Genomic DNA, 24723 nt, shown 5'->3' on the forward strand with positions numbered 1-24723 from the left:
GGGGGGAAAAATAAAAGAGTTGGCCCTAAACCAACAGTAGGTGAAGAAATTCTAATTTTAATAGCTTCTAAACCTGGACTTCCACACCTGTACTTTTTTTTTTTTAAGATTTTATTTATTTTTTTGTCAGAGAGAGAGAGTACAAGCAGGCAGAGTGGCAGGCAGAGGCAAAGAGAGAAGCAGGCTCCCCACTGGGAAAGAAGCCTGACGAAGGACTCGATTCCAGGATCCTGGGATCATGACCCGAGCCAAAGGCAGCCTCTTAACTGACTGAGCCACCCAGGCACCCCACATCTGTACATTTTAAAATGAAAATAACCTACCAGCTACTTTATCAAATACAGTATTTTCTGAAGCAATGTGATAAAGAGTTTATTTTCAGTCCTACACATTAGGGCAGCATGTCCTAAAAAAAAAATTTTTTTTTAATTAAAAAAGGTTTAATTCTGATCTTGTTTTTAAAGGTTATGATGAGCCCTTCCACATTATTGAAATATCTACAGACAACTCTCCCTCTGGCACCAACTAGTGTCCACTTCTAAAGGTTTCTTGCACTTTCGAAGGACTACCTTCCTGGGGCTCCTTATCTTTTTTTTTTTTTTTTTTAAGATTTTATTTATTTATTTGACAGACAGATCACAAGTAGGCAGAGAGGCAGGCAGAGAGAGTGGGGGAAGCAGGCTCCCTGCTGAGCAGAGAGCCTGATGTGGGGCTCGATCCCAGGACCCTGAGACCATTACCTGAGCCAAAGGCAGAGGCTTAACCTACTGAGCCACCCAGGTGCCCCTGGGGGCTCCTCATCTTAATGAGACCACCTAGTCCATATTTGCGAGAGGGCTCACTTCTCAATTCGATGCTCTACCACAACTTCTTTCAAAGCCTGGTGCAGATGCATGTCCTTCTGCTGTCCCCAAAGTTTTCATGAGATTTTATCCGATGTTGTATCACACCAGCCTCTTCCATTTTTCCCAAAATGGTGAAAATGCAACTGAGGGAACATTGGTGTTACAATATTCTAAAGGTTACGAGCGAGGTCAGTCAAGTTACTCAATAGTCACAATGCTGCCATTTCCCTTGTGGCCTTGTTACTGGCGCTGTGTCACACACTTGCCATGACAAAAGGCAAAGCAGGGAAAGAGGAATAAGTTAATCTATGAGTTCGGAGAGGGAAAACACAGGGCACCTCATTAGTTGGAGTCAAAAGAAGAGTTGTAATTCGCTCTTTTATCACAGGGTTTCCTAAGGAGCGTTTTTCGAACCCAGCGACAGACAACACACAGACAAAAATGAAAAATCCATCTTTCAGAAAAACTACCTCGTCGGCGATGACCCTTCAGAAACCAGGGCGGTGGCCTCCTCAGGCTGTTGGCTCAGAGAGGTTACGGCTCCAGCACAAAAGCTCGGGTTGCTCAGCCAATCTAATTCTGCACAGGCAAAAGGGGGAGAAAAGATCAATGGAATTAGCTCAATGTGATTTCGAAAGCTGTAAATCCTTCTCACCAGCTGCCATCCTCATTCCCAGCCAGTGTCGGCCAGACAGTCCGCAGAGGCCGAAGGGAAGTCATGAAATGTTCATTTCACTGGGGCACGGGGCTTTCACACACCCGAAAGTGTTTAAGACTGAAATCCTCTTTGTGCGATCAGACTGCAGGGTAAGCAAAAACCATGGGACAAGTGTGGCTTAAAAAGCAAGGGGGCGTCACGGATTCCATCCACCTGCAAGGAGCAGGGATGTCTCCAAAGCATTAGGACTGAATGACCTCAAATCGGAAGCAGACAATCCCGAAAAGCTTCAAAATCAAATGATGCACAAAACCCTCCATGTTTAATATCGTTACAGAAGATTAAGACATTTCTCTTCAAAAAATATTCTGTTCTTCGTAACTTAACATAGGCCTTTCCTTATAACAGTATTCCTCTTAGAAAATAAAAACACGAGGTGTCATCTTTGCTAAGCTAAAATGACATAAAGTGTTCATAATGATTATCTCTGGGTGGTGAGATTAAATGTCCAAAATTTTTCCTCTTTCTGCTTATCCACTAATTTCCAACTCCTCTGGAATGAAGTCTTTCTAAGTTATTTATTTCCTAACCTTTTAGGAGTCTTAACTGTAAAGGAAAGGAAAATGCCAGGGGATGGTAGATGGTGGTGGCAAGGGGGCCCCACGAGGGGCCTGGAGGTTGACCTGTTTTGTTCTAGGATGAGGCCAGAGCACCCATGACATGGATCGAGTTAGGAGACAGAAGGGGAACTACACTTAACAGTCATCCTGGGATATAATCCACATACAAGGTTCAGCCATTTAAAACGTATAACCTGTGGTCTTTGGTATATTTAGCATCATTCACAGGGCACCTTTCTGGCTCCATCAGCGGAGCATGTGACTCTTAATCTTGGAGTCATGGGTTCAAGCCCCGTGTTGGGCACAGAATTTACTTTAAAAACAAACAAAAAAACCACATCAGAATTGTCCAACTATCACCATAAAATAATTTTAGAGCATTTTCATCATCCCAAAAAGAAACCCCATACGTATTACCAGCTACCATCACTCATCTCTGGTTCTCCCACGCCAGACAACCACTAATCGGTCTCTACAGATCTGCTGGTTTGGGACGCTGAATGTAAATGAGATCACACCATACAGTCTTTTGTGACTGGTTTCTTTCACTCAGCATAGTGTGTTTAAGGCTTATCCATGCTGTGGCATATATCCACGCTCTATTCCTTTTTATTGCCGAATAATATTCCATTTTATGGACAGCCCACATTTTGTTCATTCACTGGCTGACGGACACCTGGACGTCGTTTTGGTTATCACGAACAATGCTGCTGGGAACACTGAGGTATGTAAGCTTCTCTACGGACATGTGTTTTCATTGCTGTCGGCCGGATATCCAGGAGGAATGCTGGGTCATGTGGTAACTCATGTTGAGCATTTTAAGGAAGTGCCAGACTGGTTTCCAAATTGGTTGCACCACTTTACAGCCCCAGTAACAGTGTGTAAGGATTCTGATTTCTCCAAATCCTTAGCAATTTGTTTCTGGCGGTGTTGGAGATTACAGCTCTCCTATATCCTACTGGCTGTGAAGCCTCTTCTCATTGTGCTTTTGGTTTCCGTTTCCCTGGTGACTGATGGAAAGCTTCTTTTCATTTGTTTATTGACCATTCACATTTGAACAGTGATAGTCAAATCCTCTGCCCATTTTTTAATTGGGTTGCCTTTTTAGGATGGCGCTGGAAGAGAACTTTCTATGTTCTGTCTGCTAGTCCCCGATGATCCCCACATCCTAGTGAGGAGATGCTGAAACATGTGCTCTGTGATGACAGGTACTTTGTCTGACTCACTGTTGTATCCATGAGCAATGCCTGGCAGGCGTCAGGAGGAGTTTAATAAACGTGTGGAAAAGAGGGGAGGGAGGCAGGCAGGAAGGAACATTCCTAAAGAGGAAAGGTACATCAAAAGAAAAGGGAAGGGAGCCAGGGTGGTTCAGTCAGTTGAGCGTCCAATTATTTTTCTTTTTTTAAAGATTTTATTTATTTGACAGAGAGCGACACAGTAAGAGAGGGAACAGAAGCAGGGGGAGTGGGAGAGGGAGATGAGGCTTCCCGCTGAGCAGGGAGCCCCACGCAGGGCTCGATCCCAGGACCTTGGGATCATGACCTGAGCTGAAGTCAGATGCTTAATGACTGAGCCACCCAAGTGCCCCCTGAGCATCCAATTCTTGATTCTGGCGCAGGTCATGATCTCAGAGTCATGGGATAGAGCCCAATGCTCAGCAAGGGAGTCCACTTGACATTCTCTCTCTCTCTCCCTCTCCCCGTCCACCTGCTGCCTCACTCATGTGCTTTCTCTGTCTCATACAAATAAATAAAATCTTTTAAAAAAACAGTAGGGGGAGAAGAGAGGGATTCTAACTTATTAATTGCCTACCGCAGGCCAAACACCAGGTAAAGGACTTTCCATCCTTAAGTACCAAAACAACTCCCTATGGAAGGTATTACGGTCTCCACTGTACAGGAGACTAGGGCTCCAAGCAAATAAGTGATGTGTAAGGTCATACCCAGAGACTGCTGAACAACCAACCATTCAGGCAATCACTCTTCTATTATCTTTTTCTTTCTGACATTGATTCCCTTCCTTTGGGTCTAATTCCTGGCGAGAGGTATGTCAAAATAGTTCCTGTTTCTCAGAGATCATGATTATTTCCACAACAACTGGATTTTCCCATGAACAAGGGAAAAGCGAGAAAAGACAGAGCAAACAACATGCAAGGAGAGATGCTCTCAAACAATTCCAGTATATTTCTCCATAAATATTGTAGATAGTGAGGAGAGCTTGGAGAAAACGTAAAGAAACCCAGATGTTAAAACAACATAAAGTGTGTGACTCTCAATCCTTCAGAAAGTACAAGAAAAGGGGTTTTTAAGGAAGCAATTAAGACTCTGCCATAGAAGACCACTGTGGGAAAATAGTATACACAGAACTAAAACTCTCACGGTTCTAACCCAAATCATCACTGAACTTCTCTGTGACCTTCATCTCACTCAAATAACCTTTTGTTAGAACAAAGGGTATTTGCACCTGACAAGAAGAGGCTGCTGCCTTTTTTTCTTCCTGGGAGCACAGGAGCAGTAAACATGGAATGTCAGAAGTACTCATCACCGGATGCCAGGCATGCAGGAATTTGGGAGATCATCTAGTCCAGAGATTTTAAAACTCTTTTTAGCCAAAGAAAACATGCTCAAACAAAATGTTTCAGAGAAGCCCAATAGGCAGAACAGCAGAAGTAGGGCTGCTCCTGGGGGTCTAGAGGGAGGGGGAGGCGGCTCTGAGAGGGCTCTCTGCGGCACAGATGGGGCACCACCCCCTCACTTTCAGATCAACAGCAGGGGGCCCAAAGTTGTTCAGTCACAGGGCTAAGGGCACACACCTGAACCGGATCTGCGCTCCCCTATCCGGTCTCCCCACCACACCAGGGTGCTACTCTTCCTTCCTTCAACTAAGGAGCTGGTTTTCCTGAAGTCTCCCCCCAACAGGTACGCGAGGCTCTCTTGTGGCAAGTTTCACATTACAATCTCATTGCCTGCATGGCAGTCTAACTATTTTATGCTAAAGCAAAAGGCAAAACAACTCAAATCCTTACAGGGACCAGATTAGTAATGATCACTGTGACACTGTAGGGAGTGAGAATGGAAAAAAGAAAAAGACAAAAACATTTTGCCAGCTGAACAAATCCAGCAAACTGGCTTCCAGTGCTTGCATCCAAGTTTCCAGCTCGCCTACCCTCCTCCCATTCCTTTCTTTCTAAACTAAATGCAACAGGAGGGCAGAGGTCATGACTACTCACTCCTGTATTCCCAAACCCCTAGCACAGCACCTTGGCACAAAGTAACTGGAATCAATAAATATTTGTTGAGTCAATAAAATGACTGGGGACCTGAGCCAGATCTTCATATCTCTGTATCCCCAGCACCTAACTGACTGCACTGAAGGAATCTGAAACCATCAAAAGCATGCTATTATCTAGGTATAAATACAACTATTTTAATTCTTCCAGTCTTCACTGTAAATGGAGATTTACTCATTAAAGAATGAAGTACTGAATACCGCCTATGTGTCCAGGCACATCCCAGGCTTTGGGGGGTTACAGTGGGAATAAGGCAGGCCAGGTCTCTGCTCATGTGGGATTTATACTTAATGATAAACTTAACTGTTCATGTAATACATGTAGATTATTAAATTAAATTCTGATTACATGGTATCCTGGAAGAAGTTATTTGATATTAAAAGATAATTTATTAATCAGATTGCAAAGGGTTTTTTCTATATTTACCTACATCCTCACGTGATTTACAAGTTCCTGTGATAGACTTTAAATACGTATTTAGATCGCTGTGTCAATACCAAGCAGGACATAACAAATTACAGGAAGACGAGCAGGATACAACATGCTGAGGGTTTAGATAAAGAAGCTGACTGGCTGACAAACCTTTTGTCCCTGCAGGTTAGTAAATAAGCAGAGGTTGAACCTGTCTGGAAATAAGCACTCTGCTATACACACACACACACACACACACAGCCCTAGGAAAAGAAGGGTAGAAGCATCAGGCAGAAAACCACTTTAGAACCAGTGCCTAACAAAAATCAGGCAGGTAGCTGGAAGAACTACGCATGTGTAATTTTACAGAAAATTATATAATGAACATCCCTAAGTTGACACGCTTTTTATGATAAATTCATGATAAGTTTATGATAAACAGCATGCTATTTCCCCACTGCTAGTGCAAATGCTCTAAATCAATTCCACTGGATGGAGGGATGATGAAATCACCACAAATCATTTTAAATTTAAAAAAAAATTCTGAATCACAACCGGATAAAACACCCCAGTTCACCCCTTGCCCATTCTATTATAACAAAACAGCACAGATCACTGGTTTCTGTGAACTCCAGTGAGCGCCACGCCTCCAGGAATAATTCAGAAGACACTTCCAAGGTTGAGGGTAATCAGTTAGCATATATACTAGAGAAGGGGACTGTTCCTTCAATAAGAGCGAGCCACGCCCTTCATTTTGATCAAAATCCTTCTTTTCCGACAAGGAAACTGAGCACACAAACATCTGTACACAAAGCACCAGCAAACGAGGCTAAAAACTGCTTTTAAGATGGTGATTACAGAGTACCCAGCCAAAGTCAGCCCTTCTCTGGAGTTAACCTACAATTTGAAGAGACCCAGGGATCCCAAAAGTAATGTTTAAAGAGTCCAAACCCCAACATTCTAATATCACAGTGTGATTTATAATGCAAGTGTCTAAACTAGAAGGACCTGTGTTCAAATACTGGCTTTACTGTTTACTGGTAGTGCAACTCTTAACAAAATACTTAATCTCGGACTCTCTTTTTTTCACTCAAGTTGGTTTTTTTCCCTTACTGAAAGCCAGGCACTGTTCTAGGAGCTAGGAACACACAGCAAACAAGACAAACGCATCCTGACCCTAGGGCACTGACACACTTGCAGTCACTTACATGCAAAGTGACAAATGTCAAGACAAAGAAAACACCCAGGGTCTAATGGGAGCACATGATCCGGACTAGGTATGGGTCAGAAGAAGCTGCCTGGGAGAACGGCTCGGCAAGACCAGGAGGAGGAGTGAGGCTAATCTGCTCCTAGGGAGAGTCTGGGTAGAAGAAGTGGCAGTACAAAGTCTTGAAAGCAGAAAAGCGGGGCTCTGGAAACCAGCAGGAAGCTTTTATGTCTGGACCACTGGGAGGGAGAGCAAGTGGGGGCACAATGAAGCTGGCTGGAGAGGCTGGGGGCCTTACAAACATGTCAGAGTTTGGGCTTACCCTAAAAGCAAGGGACAGACACTCAAGAACTCTGCACCAGAGGGACAAAGCTGGATCCAGGATTCTGAAGGGCAGCGGTGAACAGCAGTCTGCGAGAGCGCACGTTCGAAGCTGGGCTGCCCGAGCTCAGATCCTGGTTCTGCGGCTGCCAGCCACCTGCCCGCAGACGGGTTACTTATGGGCTCAGTGACTCCACTTCCTCCTCCTTAAAAACCCAGAGAATGGTACCAGCTTCACAGGGTCACGACTCAGTGAGTTAATATTTGTAAAGCGTTCATACCAGCGAATGGCACAGGATGTTTTTAAATGAATGCACTTGAACATTCCGCCTACAGTGTGGAGCGTGGTTCAGGGAGTGAAGGTGGGACTGGAGACAGGGAGACTGTTAGGAGGCTGTCGTCACTCCAGGGGGTGAGGACGGCCAAAACTGGGAAGTGGCAGTGAGAAGAGGGGTAAGCTAGTGAACTGAAGAGTTACTGGCTCAAGAGAACATTAGCGAACTGAATTCAACTGTATGGTGAAAGGATCCTACACCATGATCAGGTGAGATTTATTCCAGGTTTGGTTCACAATCCACAAATCAATCAGCATGATACACATGAACAAAATAAAGGATAAAAACCACACCACCTCAATGGATGCAGAAAAAGCATTGAACAAAGCTCAGTATCCTTTCATAATCAAAACTCCCAGCCATGCGGGTGTAAATATATCTCCACATAATAAGGGCCATACAGAACAAATGCACAGCCATTATACTCAATGGTGAAAAACTGAAAGCCCTTTCTCTAAGATCAGGAGTGAGCCGAGGATGCCCACTCTTGCCACTTTCATTTAACACAGCACTAGAACTCCCAGCTACAGCAACCAGACAAGAAATAAAAGGCATCCAAATTAGTAAGGAAGAAGTAAAATCGTCACTGTTTGGAGAGGACATGATACTATATACAGAAAACCCTAATGACTCCACAAAAAACTTTTAAAATAAATGAATTCACGGGAGCCTGGGTGGCTCAGCGGGTTAAGCCGCTGCCTTCGGCTCAGGTCATGATCTCAGGGTCCTAGGATCGAGCCCCGCATCGGGCTCTCTGCTCAGCAGGGAGCCTGCTTCCCCCCTCTCTCTCTGCCTGCCTCTGCCTACTTGTGATCTCTGTCTGTCAAATAAATAAATAAAATCTTTAAAAAAAAAAAATAAAAAAAAATAAATGAATTCAGTAAAGTTGCAGGATACAAAATTGATATACAGAAACCTGGTGTGTGTCTATACACTAATTACAAACTATCAGAAAGAGAAAATAAGAAAACAATCCTATCTACAACTGCATCAGAAAGAATAAGATGCCTAGGAATAAATTTAACCGAGGAAGTGAAAGACCAGCGCTCCGGAAACTGTAATACACCGATGAAAGAAACTGAAGATGACACAAAAGGTATAAAAGAGACACTACGCTCATGTCTAGAATTAAAATGTCCATACTACCCAAAGCAATCTACAAGCTCCAAGGTAATCCCTATCAAAATAACAATGGCATTTTTCACAAAACTAGAACATAATAATCCTAAAGTTTGTATGAAACCACAAAAGCCCTTGAATAGCCTAAAGAAATCTTGAGAAAGAAAAAGAAAGATGGAAGTATCACACCCCAGATTTTAAATTACACCTCAAAGCTGTAATAATAAAAATGGTATGGTACTGGCACAAAAATAGACACACACAGATCAATGAGACAGAATAGACAGCGTAAAATAAATCCACACTTATGTGGTCATTTAATCTACAACAAAGGAGCCAAGAAAATTCAATGAGGAAAAGACAGTCTCTTCAATAAACGGTGTTGGGAAAATGGATAGCTACATGGAAAAGCACGAAACTGGGCAACTATCTTATACCATACACAAAAATAAATTCAAAATGAGTAAAACACTTAAATATAAGAACGAAACCATAAAGTTCCTAAAAGAACACATCAGTACTAAGCTCTTGGACATTAGTCTTAGAAACATTTTTTTGGACCTGTCATGTCAGGCACGGGCAACAAAAGCAAAAATAAACAATTGGCACTCTACCAAACTAAAAACCTTTTGCACTGCAAAGGAAACTATCAAAAAACCAAAAAGACAACCTACTGAATAGGAGAAGATGTTTGCAAATGCCGTACTTAATAAGGTGTTAATAACCAAAATGTATAAAGAACTCATTCAACTCAATACCCATCAAACAGTCCAATCAAAAATTGGGCAGAGGGGCACCCGGGTGGCTCAGTGGGTTAAGCCACTGCCTTCGGCTTAGGTCATGGTCTCAGGGTCCTGGATCAAGCCCCGCATCAGGCTCTCTGCTCGGCAAGGAACCTGCTTTCCCCTCTCTCTCTGCCTACTTGTGATCTCTCTATCAAATAAATAAAATCTTTAAAAAAAAAAAATGGGCAGAGGACGTGAATAGACATTTCCCCAACAAAGACATCCAATGGCCAACAGACACGTGAAGACGCTCAACACCACTCACCACCTGGAAAATGCAAATCAAAACTACAATGAGCCCCACCTCACGCCTGTTGAAATGGCTAAAATAAAAAAGACAAGAAATAAGCGTTGGCAAGGATGTGCAGGAAAAAAATAACCCTTACGCACTGATAGTAGGAATGCAAACTGGTGTAGCCACTGTGGAAAACAGTATGGAGGTGCCTCAAAAAATTAAAACTATAAATACCATAGGAGTCAGCAATCTCACTTTTGGGTATTTATCCTAAGGAAAAAAAAACCTAATGCAAAAAGACATATGCACCTCTACATTCATTGCATCATTATTTACAGTAGCCAAGAGATGGAAGCACTTAAACATCCATCAACAGATGAGTAGATAAAGATGTAGTGTGTAGGGCACCTGGGTGTCTCAGTTGGTTAAGTGTCTGCCTTCAGCTCAGGTCATGATCCCAGGGTCCTGGGATCGAGCCCCACATCAAGCTCCCTGCTAGGCAGGGAGCCTGCTTCTCCCTCTCCTCCCTTCTAATGCTCTCTCTCTCTCTCTCTCTGTCAAATAAATAAGTTAAATCTTAAAAAAGAGATGTAGTATGTGTATATGTGCACACATGTACACACACACACACTCCCTCTCTCTCTCTCTCACTCTCTAGGGAATATCACTAGGCCATAAAAAAGTGGGATTTTGCCATTTGCAACAACATAGATGAACCTAGAAGGTATTACATGAAATAAGTCAGAGAAAGACAAATACCACAATTTCACTTATATGTAGAATCTAAAAAATAAACGAACAAACAAAAGAAAATCAGACCTATAAATACAGAGCACAAACTGATGGCTGCCAGAGGGGAACAGGGTAGGTGGACGGGAAAAATACATGTAAGGGAATAAGAGATGGGCAAAGAGTTATTTGGAAGGATGGGATGAAGAACTGAATGGGGGTGAGGGAAGGAGGAGAAATCAAAGTATGGGTCTCAGTTCTGGCTTGGGGGGAATGGTGGTGCCATTTTCCAATACGCGGAAACAGGAAGAAGAGTAGATTTTAGAGAAAAAAAAAAAAGTGAGTTTAGTTTCCTTCCCCAATATGGATAATATACCTGCTTCATATAATGTTATGAGGATTAAATGAACAGACATGACATCTTACCTCCTAACTCTGACCAAATATTCAACACCCGAGCAACAATGCTTTAGAGTATAAAATCCTAATAAATAGTCTGATGGCACAGAAGGAAAACTTGAGAATTGGAGGGGTCAGACATTGGAGGCTCTCTGCTGCTCCTAAGACATGCCTGTTTGTTGAAAGAATGAATGTTGCTATATTTCCCCCCTCAAACCTCTTACTGAACGATGCCTACTTAAATCCTGTCCTAACACTTAACAGTTACCTCCAGAGTGAGGAGCAGAGCTGCTGTCACTCACTTGGGTACTGCCTGTCTGTCCTGTCCAGCAGTTAAGTTTTTTTGTTTTGTTTTTTATTAAAACTCTGCACTACTATTAATGATCTTACATTTTTAAAAAGATTTTATTTATTTATTTGAGAGAGTGAGTGAGAGGGGGAGAGAGAGAGAGACAGAGAGAGAGAAAACACAAGCAGGAGTAGAGCAAGAGGGAGAGGGAGAAGACGACTTCCCTGCTGAGCAGGGGGCCCAATGCAGGGCTTGATCCCAGGACCTTGGGATCATGACCCAAGCTGAAGGCAGACCCCTCATCCAAGCTGAAGGCAGACCCCTAACCAACTGAGCCACCCAGGTGCCCCAACGATCTTACATTTTTATAACATTTTACAGTGTAAGGCAAGAAATACAAAAAATGGACAAGGACATGAATAGACAATTTTCCAAAGAAGACATCCAAGTGGCCACCAGACACATGGGAAGATGCTCAACATCACTCATCATCACGGAAAGGCAAATCAAAACCCAAGAAAACCACCTCACACCTGTCAGAATGGCTAAAATTTAAAAAAGGCAAGAAATAACAAGTGCTGGCAAGGATGTGGATAAAAGGAACATTTGTGTACTGTTAGTGGGAAGCAAACTGGTACAACCAATACGGAAAACAGTATGGAGATTCCTCAAAAAATTAAAAGCACAAATACCATACAATCCAATAATTCTACTCCTAGGTATTTACCCAAAGAAATCAAAAAGACATATGCACCCTTATGTTTCCTACAGCATTATTTACAATAGCCAACATATGGAAGGAGCCCAAGTGTTTTTCAATAGACTAATCAGTAAAAAAAGATGTGATTTGTATAAAAAATATAAATAATAAGGAATTTCTACTTAGCCATAAAAAAGGATGAGATCTTGCCATTTGCAATAACATAAATGGACCTAAAAGGGTATGATGCTAAGTGAAATCTTAGAAACAAAAATACCACATGATTTCACTTATATATAGAATCTACAAAACACTGCATAAACAAAACGCATAATTGTTTATAAATATAAAGAACTGAGAGGCTGCCAGGGGATGGGCAAAATGGGTGAAGGGGAGTGGTAGATATAGGCTTCCGGTGATGTAATGAATAAATCACAGGAATAAAAGGCAGAGGGAAGGGAACTGAGTCAATGATACTGTACAGCGGTGTGTGGTGATTTGATGGTTACACTTGCAGTGGGTAGAACATAAGGTATAAAGTGGGTGAATCACTATGTTGTACACCTGCAACTAATGTAACATCATGTGTTAATAAAACAGGACAGTGCTTCTATTTATAACAGCAGAAGAACAGAAACAGTCTAAATGTTCTTAATAGGAACTTGCCTGATTAAACCATATGGCATCACACAATGGAGTTCTGTCAGTCAAAAAAAATGAGGAAGATCTCATACTGTAGAGGGCACAGATTGTAGAGTTATCTCTGGGATTTCAGCTAAAATGCAAAAGAGGCAGGGCACTTTTAATTTCAGCTCAGGTTGTGATCTCTGGGTCATGAGATCAAGCCCTGTCTGGCTCTGCACTCAGCAGGGTGTCTGCTTAAGAGTCTCTCTCTACAGGGTGCCTGGGTGGCTCAGTGGGTTAAGCATCTGACTTCAGCTCAGGTCAAGACCTCAGGGTCTTAGGACCGAGCCCAACATCCAGCTCATCACGCAGTGGGAAGTCAGCTTGTCCTCTGCCCCTCCCCTGCTCATTCTCTCTCTCTCTCTCTAAAATCTTTATAAAAAAAAAAAAAAAAAAAAAGGGATTCTCCCTCTCCCTCTGCCCCCCCAATCTTGTGCTGTCTCTCTCAAATAAATAGATCTTTAAAAAAAATTAAAAATTAAAAAATACATAACAGTGGGGTGCCTGGGTGGCTCAGCTGGTTAAGTGTCTGACTCTTGATTTCAGGTCAGGTCATGGTCTCAGGGTCCTGAGATCGAGCCCCACATCAGGCCCTGTGCTCAGCAGGGAGCCTGCTTCAGGATTCTCTCCCTCTGCCCCTCCCTCTGCTTGCTCAAGCTCTCTCTCATTCTAAAATAAAGAAGTAAATATTTATTTTTTTTAAGGATTTATTTGACACAGAGACACAGCAAGAGAGGGAAGACAAGCAGGGGGAGTGGAAGAGGGAGAAGGAGGCTTCCTGCTGAGCAGAGAGCCGGATGTGGGGCTTGATCCCAGGACCCTGGGATCATGACCTGAGACGAAGGCAGACACTTAAGAGCTAAGCCACCCAGGGGCCCCAGGAAGTAAATCTTTAAAAAAAAAAAAAAAAGAGAGAGAGAGAGAGAGAAATAAAATGTAGAACAGTCTACATTTAAGGCAGAGAAAGAAATGTAGTTACTCGTATTGAGAAAAAAATGGAAGGATATCACTGACTGACTAAAATTCTAACCACAGAAAAAGAAAGTAGCAGGTTGGAGGAACAGAAATGAAAGCCTTTTTTTTTCTCTGAATATACCTGGTTTACATTTTCAACCTCAGGACCATGCAAATGTTTCAGAACACTATAAAACAGGATCAATTCAAAAACAAGGAAAAAAAGCAATCCCTAAAAATTAAAAACAACTATACCTAACTATATGCCAAACCGGTGACAAAACCACGCAGAGAATTATTTTAAAACATGGCCATTTGACTACACATCTGCGGCAGGATACATCCTAAGGACAAAAAGAACCACAAAGAAATATTAAATTATTTAGTATTAATCATATCACTACTGTTATTTTGAACATATACATAGTTGTACTGGTGGCATTAGGAACTATGACTTTTTTTTTTAAGATTTTATTTTTATTTATTTGAGAGAGAGAAAGAGAGCATGAGAGGGAGAAGGTCAGAGAGAGAAGTAAGCTTCCCATGGAGCTGGGAGCCCGATGTGGGACTTGATCCCAGGACTCCAGGATCACGACCTGAGCTGAAGGCAGTTGCTTAACCAACTGAGCCACGTAGGCACCCCAAGACTTTTTTTTTAACATGTTATTTTTTATCTCCACACCCAACATGGGACTCAAACTCACAACCCCAAGATCAAGAGTCACACACTCTACCCACCAAGCCAGCCAGGTGCCCCAGGAACTAAGATTTTCAGCATCAGAGGAAAGAAAAATAAACATTAAATTACAGATGTATGTATAAATCACAAATTAAATTATAAAAAGAAATAAAGTAAAGGAGCACCTGGGTGGCTCAGTGGGTTAAAGCCTCTGCCTTAGGCTCAGGTCATGATCCCAGGATCCTGGGATCAAACCCTGCATCAGGCTCTCTGCTCAGCGGGGAGCCTGCTTCCACCTCTCTATCTATCTGCCTGCCTCTCTGCCTACTTGTGATCTCTGCCTGTCAAATAAATAAATAAAATCTTTAAAAAAAAAAAAAAAAGGAAGGAAGTAAAAATCTCACAATCTTAAATTCGGCCTGGAAATACCAAGGTGAATTCATGATATACTTCTCTCTTCCTGGTTTTGACCAAAATGTCTAGAAGTAATGACAACCCAGCGCAATTGGTACTCCAGACACCAACCTGTGGTTTTAACCTTCCCATATCATTTTCCACTAAAAGAAACCATGTTTTTTAGAGAGACAGCCAATTCCAGGCCCTAACAAAACATGTAAGTGATGAGCTCTAGGCACCTTTTAGGCCAGAAAGCAAGGAAGCAATTAAGACATCTGGGTCATGTCAAAAAGACACACACCAAACTTAATTAGGCTCCCAGTAGCCACAGATGGGACAATTCGAGCATAAGAAAAACAGTATGCGCAATGGATTGAAATACAAGTGTTAAAAATTCAAGAGTTCATAATGAAGAGGATCTGAGACCTCTAAAAGCTGCAGGGACCCCAACTCATTTTCTGAACACTGACAAAGGAAAAGAAGCAACCATTCGTTCCGTCTTTCCTGCCTGAATTCTATTTCAAGTTACCGCAGCAGTGCTGACAGGAAGTTTATAGAATAATTGATGTTAATATAGGAGGAAAATTTAAAATTAGAAAATAACCATTTTGTGACCCCGATGAAATAATGCCTCTAAGCAATAATTATAAATGGCTGCAAAAATCATTAGGTGAAAGACTGATGGACAGCTCCATAATGCCTAAGTCAGGGTGGACCAAGAAATCACTGATCAAGCTTAACATTTCTGAAAGAAAACTCGACAGCACATCCTCCTGACCGGAGTCAACAGCAAATACCCCGACCAGGTATTTTCAATTTAGAAAATTATATCTGAATCTAATTAACTCTCTAGATCTAATTGCCAGCTCACAGGAAATACTGGGATAGAGAAGCATGCTAAATATCACCAGGAGGATCTGGTGGGAAATGTCTAAAGGACAAATGACCCATTTTCCTCAACAAATATATCACAAGGGAAAGTGGAAGGGAAGGAGAAACCGTTTCGTATTTTAAAAACACCTAAGAGATATATCCACAAAATACAGTGTTGTATCCTTTGGGGATCCTGACTTGAAGAAGCATTAAGAGGCCATTTTTGAGACAACTTGGGAAATGTGAACACTGACTGGAAATCAGATGATATTAAAGAATTATAGTTAATTTCATCAAGTGATAATATTCAAATTTTTAAAAAATACAGTGCTGCATAAAAAGCTCTCCTACAAACATTTTACTGCCATCGACTACCCGAACATGTCCGACAAATACTGGTTAAGAGAGATGACAAGGTGACACTCCCCTTAAACTTTCCATTTCACCCTCCCCAAATAAAGGATAAACCCCTGACCTGTTACTCAAGTCACTACCCTCCCTCACCACCAGACCCAACCACATTTCCCAAAAGGACTCCCCTTTATGCCTCTGTATTTTCAAACAAACTGGGCTATTAGCAATTTTCTGCACAAGTCACACAGTTTTCTTCCTGCGTCTCTTTGAAGGGACTGGAATGTCCTTCCACTATCTCCATCTGTCCAAATCCTACCTTCATGAAGACCCATCGCCAAAGTTACCTCTTAAATAAACCTTCTTTGAACCTCCTCTCAGAAGTCAGTATTCCTGTAGTTCACCTGTGACATCTGTAATATCTGACCTTTTGTTACTTTTTAAAAATAAACATTGATGTAGGGAAGAAGTTAGGGTTCGAAGATGAGGGCCAAGAAAGAATTCTTGAGACTCCTTGGTGCAAAAAGCTAGTTTTATTAAAGCATGGGGACAGGAACCTTGGGCAGAAAGAGCTGCACTGGGGTCACAATGAGTGGTCCACTATATACTTTCAAGCTGGGAGAGGGTTAGGGATAGCCTGAGTTGCTAACAAATTTTGGAAGCAAGATTTCCAGGGCCTTTTGACCTTAGCAAAGTATAAACATGGAGGCAGCAGAGTTCCTAGAGGAAGAGCACTCTACTTGTTTTAAGAACTGGTCAATGGGCTGTAGGTAGTAAGAAAATTTAATAATGTTTCTCCTGCTTTTGTTTCCCACATCACCTATTACAGGTCTGTATATTCAGCAACCACTTGTTGAACACCTACTATATTCTAGACTTATGCCTGGATCAAAGTATGTTACAATGTGTAGAACTATCCCTGACCACATGGAGGTTACAGTCTAGTAAAAGACAGCCAAAACTTACACTAATTATATAAAAAATTACTCAGAATTATGAACAGCATTACCAAAAAAGAAGTGAAGGAACCATGAGGATATAAAAGAGGTATTAGACACAATTGGACTCTGTCACCTAAGTGCATGATCTAGGATTAATTACTTTTTTTTTTTAAGATTTTATTTATTTATTTGACACAGAGAGAGAGACAGAGAGATCACAAGTAGGCAGAGAGGCAGGCAGAGAAAGAAGAGGGAAGCAGGCTCCCCGCTGAGCAGAGAGTCCACGCGGGCCTCAGTCCCAGGACTGAGACCATGACCTGAGCCGAAGGCAGAGGCTCAACCCACTGAGCCACCCAGGCACTCAAGGATTAATTACTTCAAATGACAATCCCCCGTCGCAATCTTTAATAATGCAGATGGCCTGGAAATGTTTAAGGCTAAATAGAATATGGAATGCCATCACCTGCGGACCCTCAATAAACAGTTCTGATTCCCAGCATCTGTGCCCCTCTGGAGAAAAACTGCGTTCGATTAGGCTTTGGATCCTAATCCCTAGCTCTAGGTTGGCAAAAAGCTATGAACCCACTAAGAAGTTCAGAAAGAAGTAAAACGGGAAAGGAAGAAAGATGTAGTAAGAACACCCAGCATTTGCATCGGAAATCTCCTTGAGATGAGGAGTACTATTATCTCCGTTTCACAGGTGAAGTAACTGAGGCTCAAAGCAAGAATGGGGTCCGAGCATGACAACATCGAAGCCCCAGCCCCAAGGCCTCTCCTCCGTCCCTCTTTCTCCGTCTGTTGCTGTGCGACCCAAAGCCGAAGCCAGGACGGGGCCGGGAGGCTTCGCTTCCCAGAAGTCTTCGCAGCGCCGCGGAGGACTCTGGGATAGAGGGGGATAAACAAATCCAAGGCAAGGGCCCAGGCCTAGGACTGAGAAACTCCGCTGTAGGCCCGCCAAGTGCCTTCTTCATCCCTTCTGTATGCTTACCTTTCCTGGCGCTGCCGCTATTGGGAGCCTCACCAATGCCCGCAAAAGCCGGGAACAGCGCCATGATTACAGGCCGCACTGACGTTCCCCTCTACAGAAATGGCGCCGGAGAGCGCTCGCCGACAGTGAGGCCTTCGCGCCCGCGGTGCACTCTGGGAAGTGTGGTTTTTGTGTGTGTGTGTGTTTTTTTTTAAACTCGTCCTCGACCGGGGACGGGGCGGGGCGAGGAGGGGCGGGGCGGGGCGGGGCGGGGGCGAGGAGGGGCGGGGCGGGGCGGAGCCACGTCCCTGAAATTGATACCTGAAGACCTCTGTGAGAACCGGGAAAATGCGGAGACCCCGAAGTAGAATCGTTGGAAGCTGAAGGTAGCAGGCGCTGGATCCTAGTTCGACCCCTGAACTCACACTATCACCATTGGGTTAAAGTAATGTGACTCTGTAAGCTTGTTTCCTCTTCTGCAAAATGTTCATAAGATTAAGTGAGCATTCTTAAGTTAAGGTACTTAGTCGTGATTGTGCCTGGCCCACGAGAAGCACTTGATAAGTTAGCTATTATAGGAGTTGTGACTGCAGATCCATCTCAAACCCATGTGAGATGACCGAATTCACGTTACCACCCGGCACCTGGGTGCTTCAGTGGGTTAAGCCTTTGCCTTCAGCTCAGGACATGACCCCGAGACCCTGGGATGGTGCCCAACTCGGGCTCCCTGCTCGGCTTGGAGCCTGCTTCTCCCTCTCCCTCTCCCTCTTCTGCTCCCCCTGCTTGTGCTCTAGCTAATAAAGTCTAAAATATGTGCATATATATGTGTGTGTATATATGCGTACATGTATATATGTACATATAGATACATATAGATACAGTATAAATAGTTACAAATCTAATCAAGGAACGGGTTGGACTTGAGAAAGCTACAGACCTCGTGTGAGTCCAAAATGAGCACCCGTCATGCTTTGAAGAATACTGGGCATAGTATTTTTAAAAAGGAAGGGTATAATGGTAGGGGTAGTAAAACTTTGCCTGTCTGCAACTTAAGGAAACTCAGGTTCTACCAAAATCTCTGGCTCTAAGTTACCCCAGTTAGTTGGGGCAACATCTACCTCCTTAGCCGATCACATTGCATAGCTGGAATGATGACAACCTTCAATGCTTCATATTTTTCTACTCCAGAAAAATAATATGGAACACGTGGGAGAATCAAAACCATCACAGAGGGGTGCCTGGGTGGCTCAGTGGATTGGGCCTCCGCCTTTGGCTGGGGTCGTGATCTAGAGGTCCTGCTTTCTGCTCAGCAGGGAGCCTGCTTCCCCCTCTCTCTCTGCCTGGCTCTCTGCCTACTTGTGATCTCTGTAAAATAAATAAATAAAATCTTTTTTTTAAAAAATCACAGAATTGGTTCTGTAATCAAAAGGAAATCTGGGCATGTTAGATATTTTCTGTGCTACAAATGTGGAAGAGAATTTGGCTTAAGAGACCCTCCTTTTAAGAAAAATTTAAAGTGTACTCAAGGGGTGCCTGGTTGACTCAGTAGGAAGAACTTGCTACTCTTGATCTCAGAGTCATGAGTTTGAGCCCCACAGTGGGTGTGGAGATTACTAAAAAAATATAAATAAGGGGTGCCTGGGTGGCTCAGTGGGTCAAAGCCTCTGCCTTTGGCTCAGGTCGTGATCCCAGGGTCCTGGGATCAATTTCCTAGTCGGGCTCTCCGCTCAGCGGGGAGCCTGCTTCCCCCTCCTCTCTCTCTGCCTGCCTCTCTGCCTACTTGTGATATCTGTCTGTCAAATAAATAAATAAAATCTCTTTAAAATAAATAAATAAGTAACTTTTAAAAAATAAAAATGGGACATCTGGGTGGCTCAGTTGGTTAAGCATCTGCCTGCAGTTCAGGTCATGATCCCAGGGTCCTGAGATCAGAGCCCCACATCGGACTCCCTGCTCAGTGCTTAGTCTGCTTCTCCCTCTCCCTTCGGCCCTCCCCCATCTTGTTCTCTCTCTCTCTCACTCTCAAATCAATACATTTTTTTAAAATAAAATAAAGCAGATAATTGAGTAACTGATATAAACCTCTGATTTTAAGTTGAAATCTCATGTAATTTAGGCTGAGTTTCAGAACATTTAAGAGAATTTAAAGTTTACTATATGTGTTAGTAGAATTGTTTAGCTTTATAAAAATTAATACTTGACAGGTAATTGAAGTACCTTTAAAAGAAATAATGTGTACATGTACTATTTTGGCCTTTTTTGCTGAAATATAGAAATGTTCTATAATACAGAATTTTTAAACTAAAAATTAAAAACCTTAATTTTCATTATTTTTTAAAGATTTTATTTGTTTATTTAATTGACAGAGAGATAGCAAGAGAGTGAACACAAGCAGGGGGAGTGAGAAAGGGAGAAGCAGGCTTCCCACCAAACAGGAAGCCGGATGTGGGGCTCCATCCCAGGACCCAGGGATCATGACCTGAGCCGAAGGCAGATGCTTAATGACTGAGTCACCCAGGCGCCCCCCAAAGTTTACGTTTTTAAAAGGCATAACAATAAAAGGGAACAAACTATGAATACTCACAACAATATGAATGAATCTCAAAATCTGTAGGCTGGGTAAAAAGAGGCAGACACAAGAGTACTTAGTATATTGTTATATTTACATAAAATTCTATGAAATCCAAATTAATATATAGTAACAGAAGATCAGTGGTTGCCTAGGGCTGTGGGAGCAGAGGGAGGGATGCAGAATCTCTTGGGAGTGATAGAAATATTCTGTATCTTGATTGTGTTGGTGGAGATTTCAGAGAAGTGTTAACTACCACCTGGTTTTTTAAAAGCTTAAGAACACACCAAGGTTTTGAATTTGTTGTTTGAATAAATTAAACACTAACCTTTTAAACTGTTGGTCCACAAACTTTTTCTAAAAAGAGTCACATAGTAAATATTTTAGACTTAGCAGGACATATCCATCTCTGTGGCTACTACATTGAAACTTGAATTTCATACAGTTTTCACACGTCACAAAGTATTCTTTCTGTTTCTTCCAAACTTTATAAAGGTAAAAACTATTCTTAACCCATGGGATATATATAAATTGGGAGTGGGTCAATTTGAACAACGGCCATGGTTGGCTGGATCCTTGCAAACTCTATCATAAACCAAAATAAAAGTAAACTTTTGACTAATCTTTTCTCCGTAGGAAAACCCACTCCAGAGTGCATGGAAAGAGCTCACTTTTACTGTTGTTGTTATTATTGTTGTTACTGACTTTGGGTATTTCCAGGGCCTATGGCAGGGATTTCTTACAATCAACAAAAAATGGTTTTGAGAAAGAGAGAGAGCACACACACACTTGGGCAGGGGGGAAGGGCAGAGAGAGAGGGAGGATGCAGGGCTCTATCTTAAGACCCTAAGATCATGCCTTGAGTCGAAATCAAGAGTCAGATGCTTAACGGATTGCATCACCAAGGTACCCCGGATAGCGAATTCTCAAACTAGTACATCTTCCCAAATGGCCTGAAAGGATTTTCAGCTTTTGTTGTCATAAGAATTCTTCCAGAAAATGACATATGCTTTATAGTTCCATTGATAATGAAAGAAGTCAACAATAAACTTTCTTTTTTAAAATAATTTTTAAATAAGCAGAGGCTGCCTTTCTTTGACTAGAAAAGGGACATTTTTTTTTTAAGATTTTATTTATTTATTTGACAGACAGAGATCACAAGCAGGCAGAGAGGCAGACAGAGAGAGGAGGAAGCAGGCTCCCTGCTGAGCAGAGAGCCCGACGTGGGGCTCGATCCCAGGACCCCGGGATCATGACCTGAGCCGAAGGCAGAGGTTTCAACCCACTGAGCCACCCAGGCGCCCCGAAAAGGGACATTTTTTAAAAAATATTTTATTTATTTATTTGACAGAGATCACAAGTAGGCAGAGAGACAGGCAGAGAGAGGAAGGGAAGCAGGCTCCCCGCTGAGCAGAGAGCCCCATACAGGGATTGATTCCAGGACCCTGGGATCATGACTTGAGCAGAAGGCAGAGGCTTTAACCCACTGAGCCACCCAGGTACTCCTGACTTTATCCATGAGTTTTCCAAAACATGAATGGCCAGACGGGATTGTGAGTCACAAGACTGCAAATAGTAGATTATCCACCAGTGGCCAAGAGGGGATGGGTTGGTTTGGTGTTTTTATTTGTTTGTTTTAAGGTGTATTTATTTTAGACAGAGAGAGAAAGAGAGCACCCACGAGTGGAGGAGGGGCAGAGAGAGAGGGAGAATGTCAAGCAGACTCTGCGAAGCAGGGCTCAGCACAGGGTTCAATCTCACCACCCTGAGACCATGACCTGAGCTGAAATCAAGGGCCAGAGGCTGAATCAACTGAACCACCCAGGAGCTCCTCAAGAGGGGTGTTCATGACGACGCCCGCTGCTGGGGCATGAGGAGTGGGATGGCAAAATGGCGGCAAACATGAGGACACTTTCTAGAAAGACAAATATAACTCCAAATAATAAAGAGAAAGCTCCACAAAACACTTATTCCACAAAGTCACAATACTACATGCCAGCAGTACATACAGACTCACCAGCAAATAATTCCAGCCTGAAGAGTAAGTGCGAAGATAATCTATAAATGAACAAGGGGCACTAGCGCTGGGGAGGTGGGTGTTAACTGTGTCTGGCTCCACAGAAGTAAAGCTGCTCACCTGGGTCTTAACAAATGGTGGAGTTCACCGAATAGACCAAGGACAAAACCAAGGTAGGCAGGGGAAATAACAAGGGTAGGAGTCCCAATGAGAAAACAGTCAGGTGTGTCTGAGAACCCTCAACCGGGGCTATATGGTTGCTGTGAAGGGAGAGAAGCTGTGGCCAGTCCTCACAAAGGGTGCCATGTGAGGTACAGTAAAAAAAAATTTGTCCTTGTCCCTGGTCCTTCCTCAGAGGCAAACACCACATCTTTGAAATTTACCAAGTGACACTTTGTTCTTCACAACGAGCCCCTGACCACACATGGCTCTATGCTAACAAGATGACTCGGGCTGTTGATCACTCATGAGACCAACCATGTGATTGGAGGATTGGGGTTTTGAGCCAGGGGACCTCCACGGAGAGGATAGGGTTAGAGGCTAAGCTCAGTCACATGGCCAATAATGCAACCAATCATGACTACATAATGAAACCCCAGGAAAACTCCAGATACCAATTCTCCAATGGATTTCCTGCTTGATGAACACATCGATGAGCTGGGAAGGTGACACTAGGAAGAAAGTGCCCAGAAGCTCTACAGGCAGGATGCTCCCAGAACTCGCCTATGCATTTCTTCATTTGGCTGGTCCTGATTTCTATCCTTTATAATAAAATGATAATCAAAACTATAGCACTTTCCTGAGAGTTCTGTTGTAGCAAATGATCATACCTTAGGTGGCTGAGGGACCCCCTGAATTTTGAGCCATTTTGTCAGGAGTGCTGTTCACCTAGGCAGCCCTAAACTTGTGACTCATGGAAGGTGAGAGCAGTCTTATTAGGGACAGGGCCTTACCCCCTGCATCTGTGCTAGCTGCAGCTGATTTGCATAGGAATCGCATCTCAGGATTGCACCGTGCTAAGAAATTTGAACCTTATTTTGAAAAATTTTAAGCAAGGGAATGTCAAATATGTGTGTCTTAGGGGGAAAGAGAAACCCACTCTGTAGTAGAGTGAAGAATGGATTAGATGGGGGAAGAGTATGAAAGAGGGTGTTAGGGATCGCTGGAAATCAGAAAGGAGCAATTAAGGGGAGCCTGGGTGGCTCAGTGGGTTAAGCCTCTGCCTTTGGTTCAGGTCATGATCCCAAAGTCTTGGAATCGAGCCCCCTGGCATCGGGCTTTCTGCTCGGCAGGAAGCCTCCTTCTCCCTCTCCCACTCCCCCTGTTGTATTCTCTCTGTGTGTCAAATAAATATAATTAAAAAAAAAAGGAAGGAGCAATTAACTTAGTCAGCACACAGCAATCAATACTGAGGATGAATTACCTTAGATCTCTGTAAGACAAGCCTGTGAAGTTGCGGATCAAAGAGCAGCATCTGGGGCACCTAGGTGGCTCAGTGGGTTAAAGCCTCTGCCTTCGGCTCGGGTCATGATCTCAGGGTCCTAGGATCGAGTCCCACATCAGGCTCTCTGCTCTGTGGGGAGCCTGCTTCCTCCTCTCTCTCTCTCTGCCTGCCTCTCTGTCTACTGGTGATCTCTGTCTGTCAAATAAATAAATAAAATCTTAAAAAAAAAAAAAAAAAAAAAAAGAGCATTATCCCCGGGGCTTGGTTTCGTGAGAGTGTATCCAGCCTGCGGTGGGACAGACATAGCCGTTGATGGGAAACATCACTTTCAATCATCAGCAAGCTAAAAGATTTGTATCTTACCAAAAAAAAGAAGAAGAAAAAGATACATTTTCCTTTTGAGTCTCCCAGAAGAGTTTAAAGATACAGAATAATATAACAAATCATCACATGCTAACCCCCACCTCTAACTTAGCACATGGTCACATTTTCTTCCCATTTCTTAAGTTTAGGCTTATTTGTTTTTTTATTATAAATCAGCGGCTCTCAAGGTGGGGAGGAGGGGCACCTCTTCTCCCCAGGGGACATCTGGCAATGTCTGGAGGTGTTTTCAGTTGTCACAACTAGGGAGGGCGATGGGCATCTCGTGGATAAAAGCCAAGGGTGCTGTTAAACATCCTACAAAGCTCATGGCAGCGCCCCACAACAAAGAAGTATCTGGCCCTAAATGTCAATAGTCCCCAATGAAAAACCCTTATTCAAAGAAAAGAAATACAATGCTGCAGATAAAATTGAGGTCCCCATGGCTCTCTCCCCAAATCCAAACCCACTGCCCATCTGCCCTCTCCTCAGAGTTAACCACTCTCTTGAATTAGGTAGAAGGATCGAGGTTGGTTGGTTTGTTGT

General features: G+C 43.0%; 1 protein-coding gene across 6 annotated transcripts in view; it reads right to left on the minus strand.

Moving 5' to 3' along the window:
• NRDE2 (NRDE-2, necessary for RNA interference, domain containing) overlaps nt 1–17972 on the minus strand; it is a 54367-nt gene extending 36395 nt beyond the window's left edge. For 4 of the 6 annotated variants that reach the window (XR_014312845.1, XR_014312846.1, XR_014312847.1 and 1 more), the window contains exons 1-2: nt 17809–17971; nt 1316–1424 (exon numbers count right to left, since the gene is read on the minus strand). Coding sequence is in view for 2 of the 6 variants with exons in the window: in XM_082734902.1 (XP_082591028.1) it covers nt 1316–1424; nt 17809–17872 (173 nt within the window). In the remaining 4 variants the exon portion in view is untranslated. Of the gene's footprint in view, nt 1–1315; nt 1425–17808 lie in introns of all 6 variants that reach the window. The other 2 variants (XR_014312848.1, XM_082734903.1) reach the window with 2 other exon arrangements.
• Nucleotides 17973–24723: the final 6751 nt, after the last annotated feature.

The sequence above is a fragment of the Mustela nivalis genome (assembly GCF_964662115.1).
Source record: "Mustela nivalis genome assembly, chromosome: 6".
NCBI lineage: Eukaryota > Metazoa > Chordata > Mammalia > Carnivora > Mustelidae > Mustela > Mustela nivalis.